At 51.8% G+C, this 11894-nt stretch overlaps 1 protein-coding gene across 12 annotated transcripts in view; it reads right to left on the bottom strand.

Annotated features, from left to right (window-relative positions):
* Positions 1–434: 434 nt before the first annotated feature.
* The window catches only part of Dennd1a (DENN domain containing 1A), a 533475-nt gene continuing 522015 nt past the window's right edge, over positions 435–11894 (bottom strand). For 11 of the 12 annotated variants that reach the window (XM_038335849.2, XM_038335850.2, XM_038335853.2 and 8 more), the window contains 2 exons: positions 3389–3647; positions 435–2648 (listed from right to left, as the gene is read on the bottom strand). In XM_038335849.2, coding sequence (XP_038191777.1) covers positions 1446–2648; positions 3389–3647 — 1462 coding nt within the window. In that variant the 3' untranslated portion in view covers positions 435–1445. Of the gene's footprint in view, positions 2649–3388; positions 3648–5918; positions 6048–11894 lie in introns of all 12 variants that reach the window. The other variant, XM_038335860.2, reaches the window with a different exon arrangement.

Raw genomic sequence — 11894 nt, 5'->3', positions numbered from 1 at the left:
AGATTTTACTGAAGGCACAGTTCATCACTAGGTTCACAAATGCTACCCAGTGAATAGATTAAGTGAATATGTGTACCAGCCCCCAGAGGACCATAGGTGTGTGCTGCTACCCAGGCTGCCTGACACCTTGTCATCCCACCGGCCCACTGGCTTAGGATACTGCCTCATCTTGGGTGGGACTGGAATTTGCTGGGATGGAAGTGTTACTGAGACCTGTTTAGGACACAAATGCCAGGGAGTCCCCTGGACCCAGGAGAGACTAAGTTCCCTAGCAGCTGAGAACCCCCCACCCCAGACTGAACCCTGGGGACCCCCAATGACCCCTCCTCCTTGTTCCCATCAGAAACCCTGGGGTGGGTAGGCAGGAAATGAGAAATCAGGTCAAATGTACACAATTTCCTGCATGTCCCTGATGTCTTCTTAAATGGTTAGGCTGTGTTTTACCTTGATTTATTGAAAGGAATCAATTTTCCAGATTCATCAAAATCAATAAGGTAAAAAGGAAAAGCAAGATCAAAGAAACAATAACAAAACATTTCATAACTTTGGTGACTTGGCCTCAGGAATTTCTGCACTGGCGAGAAACTGGAGACTGGGGAGGGCTGGCTTCCAGGCCCCCACTTGTCTCAGGCTTAGAGGCCACATTTATTTACTTCATGGGGAATCTGGGGGGGGGGGCTGAGGCCCCAACTGGTCCTGACCTAGGAGCTCAAACAGCTGTGCCTCTCCCTTTGTCTGTGGCAGGAGGCTTGTCCTTTGAGTTGGAATCTGGGTCACTGTTGCCCAGCTCTGCCTATAACGCTCTAAGTGGCAAGAGGCTGAGCCTGAGCTATGACTGATATGCCCAGAGGTATGAGGGTGGCAGAGAGCTAACACTCAGATTTGTGGGTTTCTCCTATAAACAGAAGTTGCTGGTGTTCCCAAACCCTGAAAGGGCTGGCTGGAGCTGGGTTTGGAGCTCGGGTCCCCAGACCCCTGGCCCCCAGGAACAACTCAGGTTGGTGGTTAGGAAAGATTATATTGCTAGAGATGTTGGAGATGCCCACAAAGGGGAAATGTCATTCCAGGAGTGGCCACTTTAGCCCCTCAAACACCTGTGTCCCCAAAGGTGTGCTCACACGGGTGTTACTGACATGTGCCCTGTGGGGCAGGGCCTGGTAAAGGAGAACTGGGCCTGAGAGAGGGCTTGAGCTTCTTGTCTACTCTTGGGTAACTGGAAGGAAGGCGGTGGGATATGGTCAGCCCAGCTGACCTCTTAGTGCAAACCCTATGTAGGGTGCTGAGGTGGGAGCAGGTGGCTCTTCTGGGATGGTACCATTTCCAGGGCCAGGCCTCAGAGATGGGCTGTGAAGGAGAGGGGGCATTGAGAGTCCCTTTGCCCCAGTGGAACCTGGTCAGAAATGGGACACAGGGAGGCACGGTACTGGACGGTAGCATAGGCCTGCTCACTCGAAGGTCTCCCACTGCCTGCGGAGCTGCTCCACAGAGGTGGAGGCTGGGGCTGGGCTCGGGCTCACATCTTGCTTGGTTTTTCGTAGCAAATCCTCAAAGGGGTCTCTGGCCTGTGCAGGAGCAGAAGGCTGCAGGACTGGTTCTAGACCCTGGGGTGGTCTGGTAGGCAGCAGTGGGGGTTCACCAGGCCTCAGGGCCAACCCCTGCTTGGCCTCAGCAGCTCTGGCACTTGAGCGGGCCAGAGGCAATGTTCGGATCCTGGAGGGGGCAACAGCTGGGGGGCCAAGTGGCTGTAGGGGACTAGTGCGGGCACCCATGGGTATCTGGCCAAAGAGATTGGGCATGGAGAGGGCAGATAGGCTGGGCTGAGACCTGTGAGGGCCATAAAAGCCAGAACCAGACAATAAGATGCTAGGTGTATATGCTGGCCCCAGGGACGCTGGAGGTGTCCCAAAATGCCTGGCTGGTATAGTAGAGCCCAGGGACACAGTGGGTGGAGCTACTGGCAAAGATGGGACAAAGGGATTGAGTGGTGGCCGTGCAAAAGGGGTGGGTGTCACTGTGGGAGGGAAGTTGAGCTGGGGGGTGAATGGGGCAGCCACACTAGGGGTGGCAGGATGTGGTGGAATGGTGCTACCTGACCAGGCTGTGTTAAGTGGGTCCAGAAGGGCAAGCAGGGCATCACTGCCTGTGCCTGCAGCTCCTGGGGCTGGGCTGAGTGGCTGCAGAAGTTCTATGGGGCCTTGGGGGACAGCACTGGGGAGCAGCCCTGGCAATAGGGCTGGGCTCAGGGCAGCTTGTCTTTGTTGGTCCATCTGGAGCTGCTCTGAAGAGTCACCAAGTGGGCCGCCGACAGCCTGGACCTTGGCAGGGCGGGCAGTGGGTGGTGGAGGCACGATGCCCAGCTCAGGGGTCTTTCTGCCTTGTGGCCGGGGAATGGTGATGCTGCCTGGAGTTTGGGTGGGAGCCTCTTCCTTGGTGCTGGGGTTCAGGATGCTGTCCTGCTTCTGGGGTCTGTGAGGCAGAGCTGGGGAAGTACCAAACAGAGCTGAGGGCATCTCAGGGGAGGTGGTGGAGGGCTTGCTGGGGATGGCCATGTCGTCCTGACCCAGACTCCAGAGCTTTGTATATGGATGAGTAAGCTTCAAGGCTGTGGCCATGCTAAGGCCCCTCTCACTTCTGCACAGGTCCAGCCTCTGTGGGGAAGGAGGGAAGGATGATGATCATAGGCTGGCCCAGGCAACAGTAGAAAGTCCATCCATTCCCAACCCTTCCTACATGCTAGACATGTGGCTCCTGGGATGGGGAGGAGTTGCAGGGAGCAGGGACCCAGGCCTATCTGGATTCCAAGTCCAAGCCTGACCCACAAGCAGAATCCAGAGGAAGCTCTGCTCTTTTGACAAAAGCCTATGCTTGTCAAATAGTTTTAGGAAAATATCTCCATCTGTGGGCCACCTAACAATGGTTTGGGCATTTTTGCTGTTTAGAAATTGTGGTAATTTTGATGATCAAAAGGGCAAGTGTGGCTCCAGGCCTGGTTAAAGGTTTATGGACCAGAGGAAAGGAGCCCGAGTCCTGACTCAGCCTCTGCTATCTGACCTAGGCACTTCTCTGGACTTGAGCTGCTTCATTCCCAGCAGGTGGGATAATCCAAATCCCAGAGGAGGGGACTGATAGTCACATAGGGAGAGCCAACCCACAATCCTTTTTGATCCGAGGAGCCCTGCGGCAGCCCACACTCTGAGATGAGGACAGAGGCAGGCAGACACTCCCTGCTGTGCTAGCACTCCCCGCCAGGACAGCTGATGGCATGATATGCAGCTTGCAACGGGGCAGGGTTGGAGTAGGGGTGTTGGAGTGGTGTCCCCCTGATCTCTTCCACTCCACTGTGACTTAGAGGACCTACTTCATGAGCACAAGGCACCCATTGGCATACCTGGTAGTCAAAGCTCCCTGGCTGTTCCCACAAGTCTTTGGGGGCCCGGAGATCCTCCAAGCTCTTGGCTTGGCCCAGTGGCTGCAGTGCTGCCTCCATGTCTAGGCTACTGAAGACATCTTCTAGAAGGTCAATGCTGGCAGCTCGGTCAGGTGGGGCAGGGATAGGCCCCCGGGGCTCCCGCACTAGCTGCTCTGGGCTCTCGGTTTCATCGCCTTCTGCGCTGTCTGATTCTTTCAATGTCCGGTATGGCTGTGGCCTGGGAGGAGACAAAGTCAGCTGGATTTTCCTTCAGAGCATCTGTGGGAGCAGCAAATGGCCCTAGCCCTTGAGAATGCCCAGGCCCTAGGATCAATGTCTGGCAGTTCTTTTGGGGCTGGATTAGATCTTCAGCATGCTTGGTGCTCTGGGCTCTGAGGAGACCCTAAAGTGCTCCAGAGCCCAAGGTCTTTGTAACACATTCAAACCTGGCAGGACTGGAGGTGAGGTGGCATTGTAGGCGGGCACATGCATGTCTTTGTCCCATTTGCTTCCAACCTTAGCCTCAGAGGTTCAGGTCCAGAGCATGATGGCTGCTCCGAAGCCCTGGTTCCATCTTTTGCCGTAGGAACCTGGGTGAGTCACCTGACCTTGTGAATCTTAGCCCTGTTGGTGTGGTTTCATGAATAAGTACAAAGGGTACGCAGAGGCTGGTGACAACCACCTATGGCATGCATGGCTGTGTGTTCTGTGTATCCACACATCACCTTTCTGGTGAGTTGGGTGTAAGTCACAGCTGGTTCCTTTTGTTTTTTTCATTGAGCCTCGGGCACCATGGATCTGTGAGGAGGCAGCACCTGCTCTGACCTCTAGTGGGGGCTGGCCAGTGTGGTGCCCTGCCTCTAGGGTCAGGCTGGCTGTGCACAGGGTGCTGGTGAAGTGGGTGGAGGGCTCCACCTGCTGGTCATAAGGAGGCTGACACCAAAGACCCACTGAAAGAAGGGAGGCAGCCATCAAACTGCAGTCTGGGACATCACCTTACAGATGAGGAAATTGAAGCTCTGGGAAGTTTAATAACTCACCCTGTGCTTCACAGCACCCAGTGAGGGGTGGGCTGAAAGCCAAGGCTGACAGTCTCCAGAGTCCTTGTCTCGCTCTGACCAAGGAACTAAGAGCCTTTGGAAGGGGTAAGGAGTCCTCCTTCCTAAACACAAGGACACAGCTGTTTATAACCCTTTGTGTTGTGAATTAGGATGGAATGGCTCCCCTTTAAACACACTGGTCTGAAATGGCTCTAGGCCCAGGCTTAAGAAGGAGATTTTAGGCACTGCTGAAATAAGGAAGGCGGGCCTGCCTGTATCCTAGAGGTAGAGCGCCACACTTGTCCAGTACTGAGGAGCTGGGTTCCATTCCAGCACCATCAAAGAGGGAAGTGTCAGTCACCAGGGGAACCTGAGCAGCTGCTTTTTCACTCAGATGAGTGTGTTCTTTCAGCAGCTCTCTTTGTTCTAACTAGTAAAAGAGACATCAGGGGACACATCAGATCTGTGATCGCACAGACATTACTGTGCAGAAAAGCCAATTCTTCAAACATTTAAAAGAAAAAATGAATATACTGAAAAGGTATATGTACAGATCAGGTACCTTGGACTAAGGGTGACACTGTCATCATCCCAATGATCTGGCATTAGGAAATGATCATCCCAATGATCTGGCATTAGTGGTGGGGAGGAGGAGAAGGGACTGGCAGCTTTGGACTCAGAAAGTCCAGGATGAAGCCACCGGGAGAGGATCTAATGCTGGGTACTTGAGGTTAGGGAACAGAGGTGAAGGAGCCAGCCACTAGCACTCTGATAGGTTGTATGCATACCCCTGAGGCTCCTGGGAAGAACATTTGTATGTAAGGTGAACCTTGTCTTCCTTTAGAAAAATTATTGTTTGTAATTTGTATGCAGCTTAGGTTATAACATAATTAAGATAAAATTAATCTTAAGAAACCCAGGTAGATCATAACGTAAACACACACACACACTTTGTTTTTCTGAGAGAGAGTCTTGTATATAGCCTGGAACTTGCTATGCAGCCCAGGCTAGCCTCAAACTCACAGTCCATCTATCTATCTTAGCCCCACAAGTTCTGAGACTATGGGTGTACGTCACCACACATGGCTGACATGCTACTATTCCCACATGTTTCCTCTAACCCAAACTGGCTTTTTCCTTACATTTGCCTTCCTGCCTCTGTGGCTTTCTAAGGTACACTGAGAAACAGATCTGTAGTCGTGTTCCCAGTTCCATTAAGCAAGTCATTTTCCCCTTGTAAGGAAAGGGGATTGATGCTTCTGCCTTACCTGTCAAGGCTGTTGTTACAGCCTTGTAGGGCTGGCACCATAGGAGCCTGAGACAAGGCCTGTAGATATGGCATACACCCTGCAAGTTGGCACCTAGGAACTTTTCTCCCCAAGATAACAAGCAGTTCCAAACCCTCATGCTCCCCCCTGCACCCAAAGAGTCACCAGGCTGAACCCAAGGAACTGGAAGGTGGAAGAGACCATTCAAAAGGAGAAGAGAAGAAAAAGCTTTCAGTGAAGCTGGTGCTCGGGGCCTCTTCCTGTCGGCATTCCTCATCAGAGGAGTCTTCAGAGAGAAAAACAGCATAGTGTCGGAAGGGCTTTACCAGGCTGGACAGAGAGAAGAGAAGAGGCAGTTAGGGCACCATGAGAGCACAGGGTGGGAAGAAGGGCCAGGGCACCCACTGGGCTGGCTCCAAGTGGAGAGGAAGCTGGGTTTGCCATGTGTGTGAAGAGCCTGAAACTCTCATCCAGGCACGTCTGACTCGATTACCCATTTCCAGAGATGCTCACTGCTTTCTGCTTAAAACACTTCCAGCATGTAGAACATGTATTGCCGGCTGAACGCTCCCTTCCCATCACATGTAATGCCAATGAAGAGAATTTTAAACCATGATGTAGTTGTTATTTTTATGATTGGCCTCCCCAAACCTGTAGGCTCCATCTCTATAGATTCCATTAGCTGTAAGTTCCATTAGCTGTAAGTTGAAAATGTTTGGGTGGTGGCTGACACCTTTAATCCCAGCACTCGGGAGGCAGAGGCAGGCGGATCTCTGTGAATTCGAGGCCAGCCTGGTCTACAGTGTGAGTTCCATGATAGCCAAGGCTATGCACAGAAAAGCTCTGTCTTGAAGAAAAGAAAAAGGAACAAGTGCATCTGTACTGAACATGTGCAGTCTGTTTCCACGGTTAGGTTATTCCCCTAATACAGCTCTTCAGCTAGCTACATAGCAGGAAAACTGGATTAGCTATAAAAAGTAACCTAGAGGTGGGTTGAAGTATATAGGAGGGTGTGTAGGGGTCTTTGCAAACACCACACTGTTTCAATGGGCATGAACACCCCAGTTTTTAGCATCAGTTCTCTGAGGATATTGCAGCCCCCTCATCTACTTGTGGAAAATCGCACAAGAGAAAAACTAGAAAAGAAGTGCTTAGGCTCCAGTAATGGCAGGTGGGACTGTGGGTGGCCTCACCTCTTGCCTCTTTTTCTCTCTATATAGCATGCATAGCCTACTTTAATAACAGGGAAAGATTAAGGAAAAAGCAAGTTATGTGGAAGCCAGCCCTGGAAGGACCCACTTCTGATTAGCTGCCCACTCTAGAGTCTCCCTCACATGCTTCTTCAGAGAATCTCTTTCATCTGTGATGTGGAAATTAAATATTCATTGTTATAAAAAATACATCTCCCTTGCCAGCCACCTGTGCTCTAGCTCTATAAACAAACACACAGCCCAAGGAGTTCACACCTGGCTCCTAGCAATTATGTACGGACCAGCAGTGCCCATGAGAGGCCACAGGTTCAGGAAAAGAGAGCCCAAACTGTGGCAGATTCAAATCCTGGCCCCACTGTGACTGCTGTGGCCTCTAATCCTGCCCTGTCAGTGGCTGGGCTCATTGTGAAGAGCCCTAAGAGGTGACAGCGAAGGTTTGGGGAGACGAGGAGACAGGTATCAGGAGGGCCACCTGCTCTTAGCAGCCTTCCTACACTCCTGTGCTAGAATTCCTTTCAGATTTTATTTAGGAACGGGCAACACATTTGAAACAAGTTCGCGAAGGCCTGAACAGGAGGTTGGGGGTACGGCCCTGGGGTGGCCAGTGCTGTGATCTCCATTGCTAGAGCTCCCAGGGCCACCCACAGCTCCAGCACTTGCAGCTGTGCACCATCATTTTCTTCCTAGTTCCTGAGGCCAGCCATTCGTCTCATCCCCAAACTTCAGTGGAGGCTGTGGCTTCCTGGGGAAGCTACTAGCCCCGCGTCATGCACCAGGAGGTGGAAGGGCGACAGGGTTCTGCTGGCCTCCACTCCCAGGCTGCCTGGATACCTAGGACAAGATACCTCAGCTCTTCCACAACTGGAGAAAGATTGGCTGTGGAAACATGCTGGTGGTAGGACGCTTTGGATGAAGAAACATGTCTCACCTGACCTGACACAGACTAGGTTCCTGTTGCTTTCATAACCAATGAGGCTCAGTAGAAGGGACAGATTAATCCACTGCAAAAGGGGTGAGGAGAAATACTCAGATGCTGGGGTAACCTGCTCACTCTATTACCCCTGCTCTCTAGCACGGGGCGGTTTCCAGCTGGCATCGGGCAGCAAGGCCAGCATTTTCACTCCACTCTGGGCAGCTTGAGGTGCATGCTGGGAATAGGTGGGTTGCAGGATTACCGCACTTCAGCTGGAGAACTATCTCTGAGCAGGCAATCTGTCACTTAGCTTTGTGTCTCTCTATCCCCAGCACACTAACTGCTATTCTATCTTGAAGACCTGACCCAAATGTCATCCCTAGTATGTCTCTAAATCTCATCCCAAATGCTGTTATCAGGAGTTCCCAGATCTTCCTGGCTGTGGGTCCTGGTGCATCATAGATCCCAGTTAATCTGCAATTCTGTTCCTGACTGAGGCCAGGGGTCTGACCACTGCTGCTATTCACCCACATTAGTAGTTGAAGGGATGAAAGCTAGCATGCTGGGGATCCCCTAGCCCTTCTCTCGGAGCACCTAATACTTCACACAGATTGTTTTATCGCTTTAGAGCTCTGGTAGGCGCGCCCCTTTGGATTCCCTACCTGCCCTCTGAGAGGCTTAGACATGGAGTATATAAGACCCAGGGCAGAAACCTTAAGATAGGGTTCAGGTTAAGAGAACAGGCATGGAGGGCCCTGGGGTGGGCAGTGCTATGATCCTCTCTAAGCACAGCAATCTCACATGCAGAACCAGCACACAAACTCTATAGTCCATCCGTCTAGCCATCTTCCCATTTGTCTGAGCACCCGTCTACCCAAGGGCCACTTCCTGCCTGTGCATAAGCAAACCTAGTGCTGGCCAGGCACTGGGGCCAGGCTCTGGGGCCAGGAACTGGGGCCAGGCACTGGGGACAGGCTCTGGGGCACTGGGACTGCTGATGTAGGACAGAGAAGTGAGCAGATAAGTACACCAGGAGCACCTCAGGGGATGTAGCTTAGGCTGCCCTGAGGGTCACAGCACTAACTGTGACAGACACAAGAGAACATAAATTCTCACCTGGGTCACAGAGAACTAAGTGCTTGGTGACCCTCAGATGTACTGTGAATGTCTTTTGACAGTCACGGAAAGCATGGGCCTCTTCCCTGGCACAGTTCACATGGTGACTGACCACCACTAAGTCTGTCACATCCGCAGAGAGCAAGGGCCTTTGTGCTGGGCAGGACTTTGGTGTCATTAAAGTCCTGCAAGGCAGGGATCTGACACCCAGAGTTCCCTACATGCCATAAACGCAGCCAGCTTCATGCAGCCAGCTGTCGGCCAGGCTAGGCTCAGGTGTTCACTGCACAGCACTGCTTCTTGAGTGACAGGGCACTGGGTTGAAAAGTGCCATGGGATTTGGTCAGCCAGAGTTCTGTCACGTCTAGGACACATGGATGGTGAAAACTCATCAAAAAACTCATACACTGTCCTGTACAGTTTCTCACTAACTCTTCATGACAAAGAAGTCAAAGCTCAGAGAGGGGAATCTCTTGGCTGGGGTCACACAGCAGCTGAAGCTGTATGAAGCTGGAATGGAAACTGGATTTGCCTGTCTCTAAACACTGCAGGGTTCTGCCACCTGTTTCCTGGAGCTGAAACAATGAAATGAGAGGTAGGGGTTCCCCTTCCACTTTAATGAAAGGTGAGGTTTCAAAACAAACTTATTTAAATTCAGCTGCTCATGCTCTCCCATGAAAGATACAGTCAGATATTTGTCAGGGATAAAGGATGAACTATTGAAAACGTCCAGGCTTAAATTTTTTATTAGCTAAAGGCAGAATATAAAGTACCTCTTCCCTCATTAACCCAGTTCAGCTACTATCCTGCAGTCTGCCCCCACCATTTGCCTGGATTTTTATTACATACAAAGGGGCTGTCTGGGAGAAGGCAGGCCTTGCTGAACTTGGCTATCCATCAAAGACTGTGATGTCACGGCATGAGAGAAAGGCTCTGTCCATCATGGCTTGGACCTACCTATAATCCCCCTGCTGCCCCTGCCTCGTCCACTACCCTGCAGCCGAGTTCCCATGTGGATGACTCCTGAGCCCTTTCTAATGTTTGGTTTAACGTGTCGCTGGTTAGTGCGCGTGTATGACAGTGGTGACAGGCGAGGCTGTTCCTTTTTAAATACCATGTCAGAGACATAGCATCAGGAAGCCGGTGTGTGCTCTGTGCTCTCTGCTGCTCCAGGATCGCGCTGACTTATTTTTTAATGAGGAATATCTACATCTTGAGTTTTTTTTAATGTGTCACATCGTATGGACAAATCAGCCGCACGTCACGCTGGCCCAGAATGAAGTGCTGACAAATGTAGATGTTCCAATTTAATTGACATTTAAATGCACTTGAGATGAAGATGGGAGGAAACCAGCCAGGCCTTGGTCTCCCGAGGTAATGAAGGGACACCGTGATCATTTCAGAAGAATCCTTTCACTGCAGCACAAAGGGGCTTCACTTTGTAAATGACCTGGCGACTTTGGTCCCTTGCTGACACAGCCCTGGTGGGGTAACATGTTTAGAAAGGCACTGAGAAGGCCAGTCTGTGCACTTTGGGCCTCCTTTCCCTTTCTTTCCAGACACCTTGGGAAAGTCACTTTATCTTCTTGGACCTTGAGCTCTCTGCGAATGGAGATGCTGCTGCCTTCCTGAAGGTCTGAGCATAAAAATGTTCAGTCACCAAGGGATTTGCGTGGTGCCTAGCAAATACTGAATCCTCAGGTGCTTTCAATGCCTCTTCACAGACTGATGCCAGGCACCTGTATCCTAACTCAGGGCTGAAGAGGTGGTTGCTACCTTCCATGTGAGTGGTTCTCTGTTGGCTGTATGTCAGCACACGGGTGTCATCCAGCCAGCTCTACTTAGAGTCCCCACATCTTTCCAACCCCAAGATCCAGGGCCAGTCTCCGACCACAGGCTTGACAGTGGCTGAAGCAAGCAGAAGGGGCTCTGAAAGCAAGGTGGGGTACCTCTAGGAGGTGGCCTGGAGCTGCTCCCAAGAGTTCGAATAAGGGCCGTTGTGCTGAGGGAGTTACTGAAGGCTGACACAGGAACTAGCTGCACAGTTACCTGCTGAAAAATAAGTCACTGCCATCCCCAACCACCATCAGAACAAGGGTTGTCTGCTGTCAGTGATAGTTCCTGCTGTTCCACTCCCTTGGAGACTGGCTCTATCAGGAGATAGTGGGGTTCAGGGATACCCTTAGCTCACAGGCTCTTGGTTGAGGCTCCCCTGGACAATGGTATGGACTCCTCACTGTCATCCTGAACAGAGCAAGGGTGGCTTGAAGGCCAGAGGTACCTCTGAAAAGCAGCAAGGACGGGGTGTTCAGGAGAGGGTGGACCTGGGGTGGGGGCCTCAGGATAACATTAGGGCTGATGGCTTGGGTAGGCTGAGCTACTGTCTGGCCAGGAGTGGGGTTACCATCAGGAGCAGGAAGCTGGCCAGTCTCTCTTAGGCTTGCTGTGCCATTTCTTTTCCAGTCTCCACTAAGTTATTCTTCAGTCTGTGTGGCCATTCCTTCTTCCAACAGAATTTCCAATGCCCATATCGTAGGCCCAGACTTGTGGTCCAAGCATGGCCTGAGAAGTCCTTGCTAAGTCACCAGGTGGACACACACAGGAAGAAGACATTGCCACTCTCTGGGCTCCATGCTGGAGGGAAGATGGAGGGGAGAGTCTGGAAGACATTTACCCTCAGGACAGCCACTGCCTGCCTCAAGGCCATGGCAGCAGTGGCAGAAGAAGGGGCAGTACTCATGGCAGTCCTAGCTGTGTGACAGCCTCAGGACAAGTTGTTCCATTTGCTAGAGGCCTGGCTCCTTTGTGTTTGGGAGGGGCGCACACTGTACTGGCTGGGCTCAGGGAGGTAAGCCAAGATGTGTGAGGAGCTGGGAAGGCAAGCTGCTGAGCCAGGGTGGCATGGGATGTGTAAGAGGCTGGGATCTCAGGTAACCT

The sequence above is a fragment of the Arvicola amphibius genome, chromosome 7, assembly GCF_903992535.2.
Source record: "Arvicola amphibius chromosome 7, mArvAmp1.2, whole genome shotgun sequence".
Taxonomy (NCBI): Eukaryota; Metazoa; Chordata; class Mammalia; order Rodentia; family Cricetidae; genus Arvicola; species Arvicola amphibius.
Note: the sequence above shows the minus strand (reverse complement) of the source record. Positions and strands in the feature narration are given on the sequence as shown.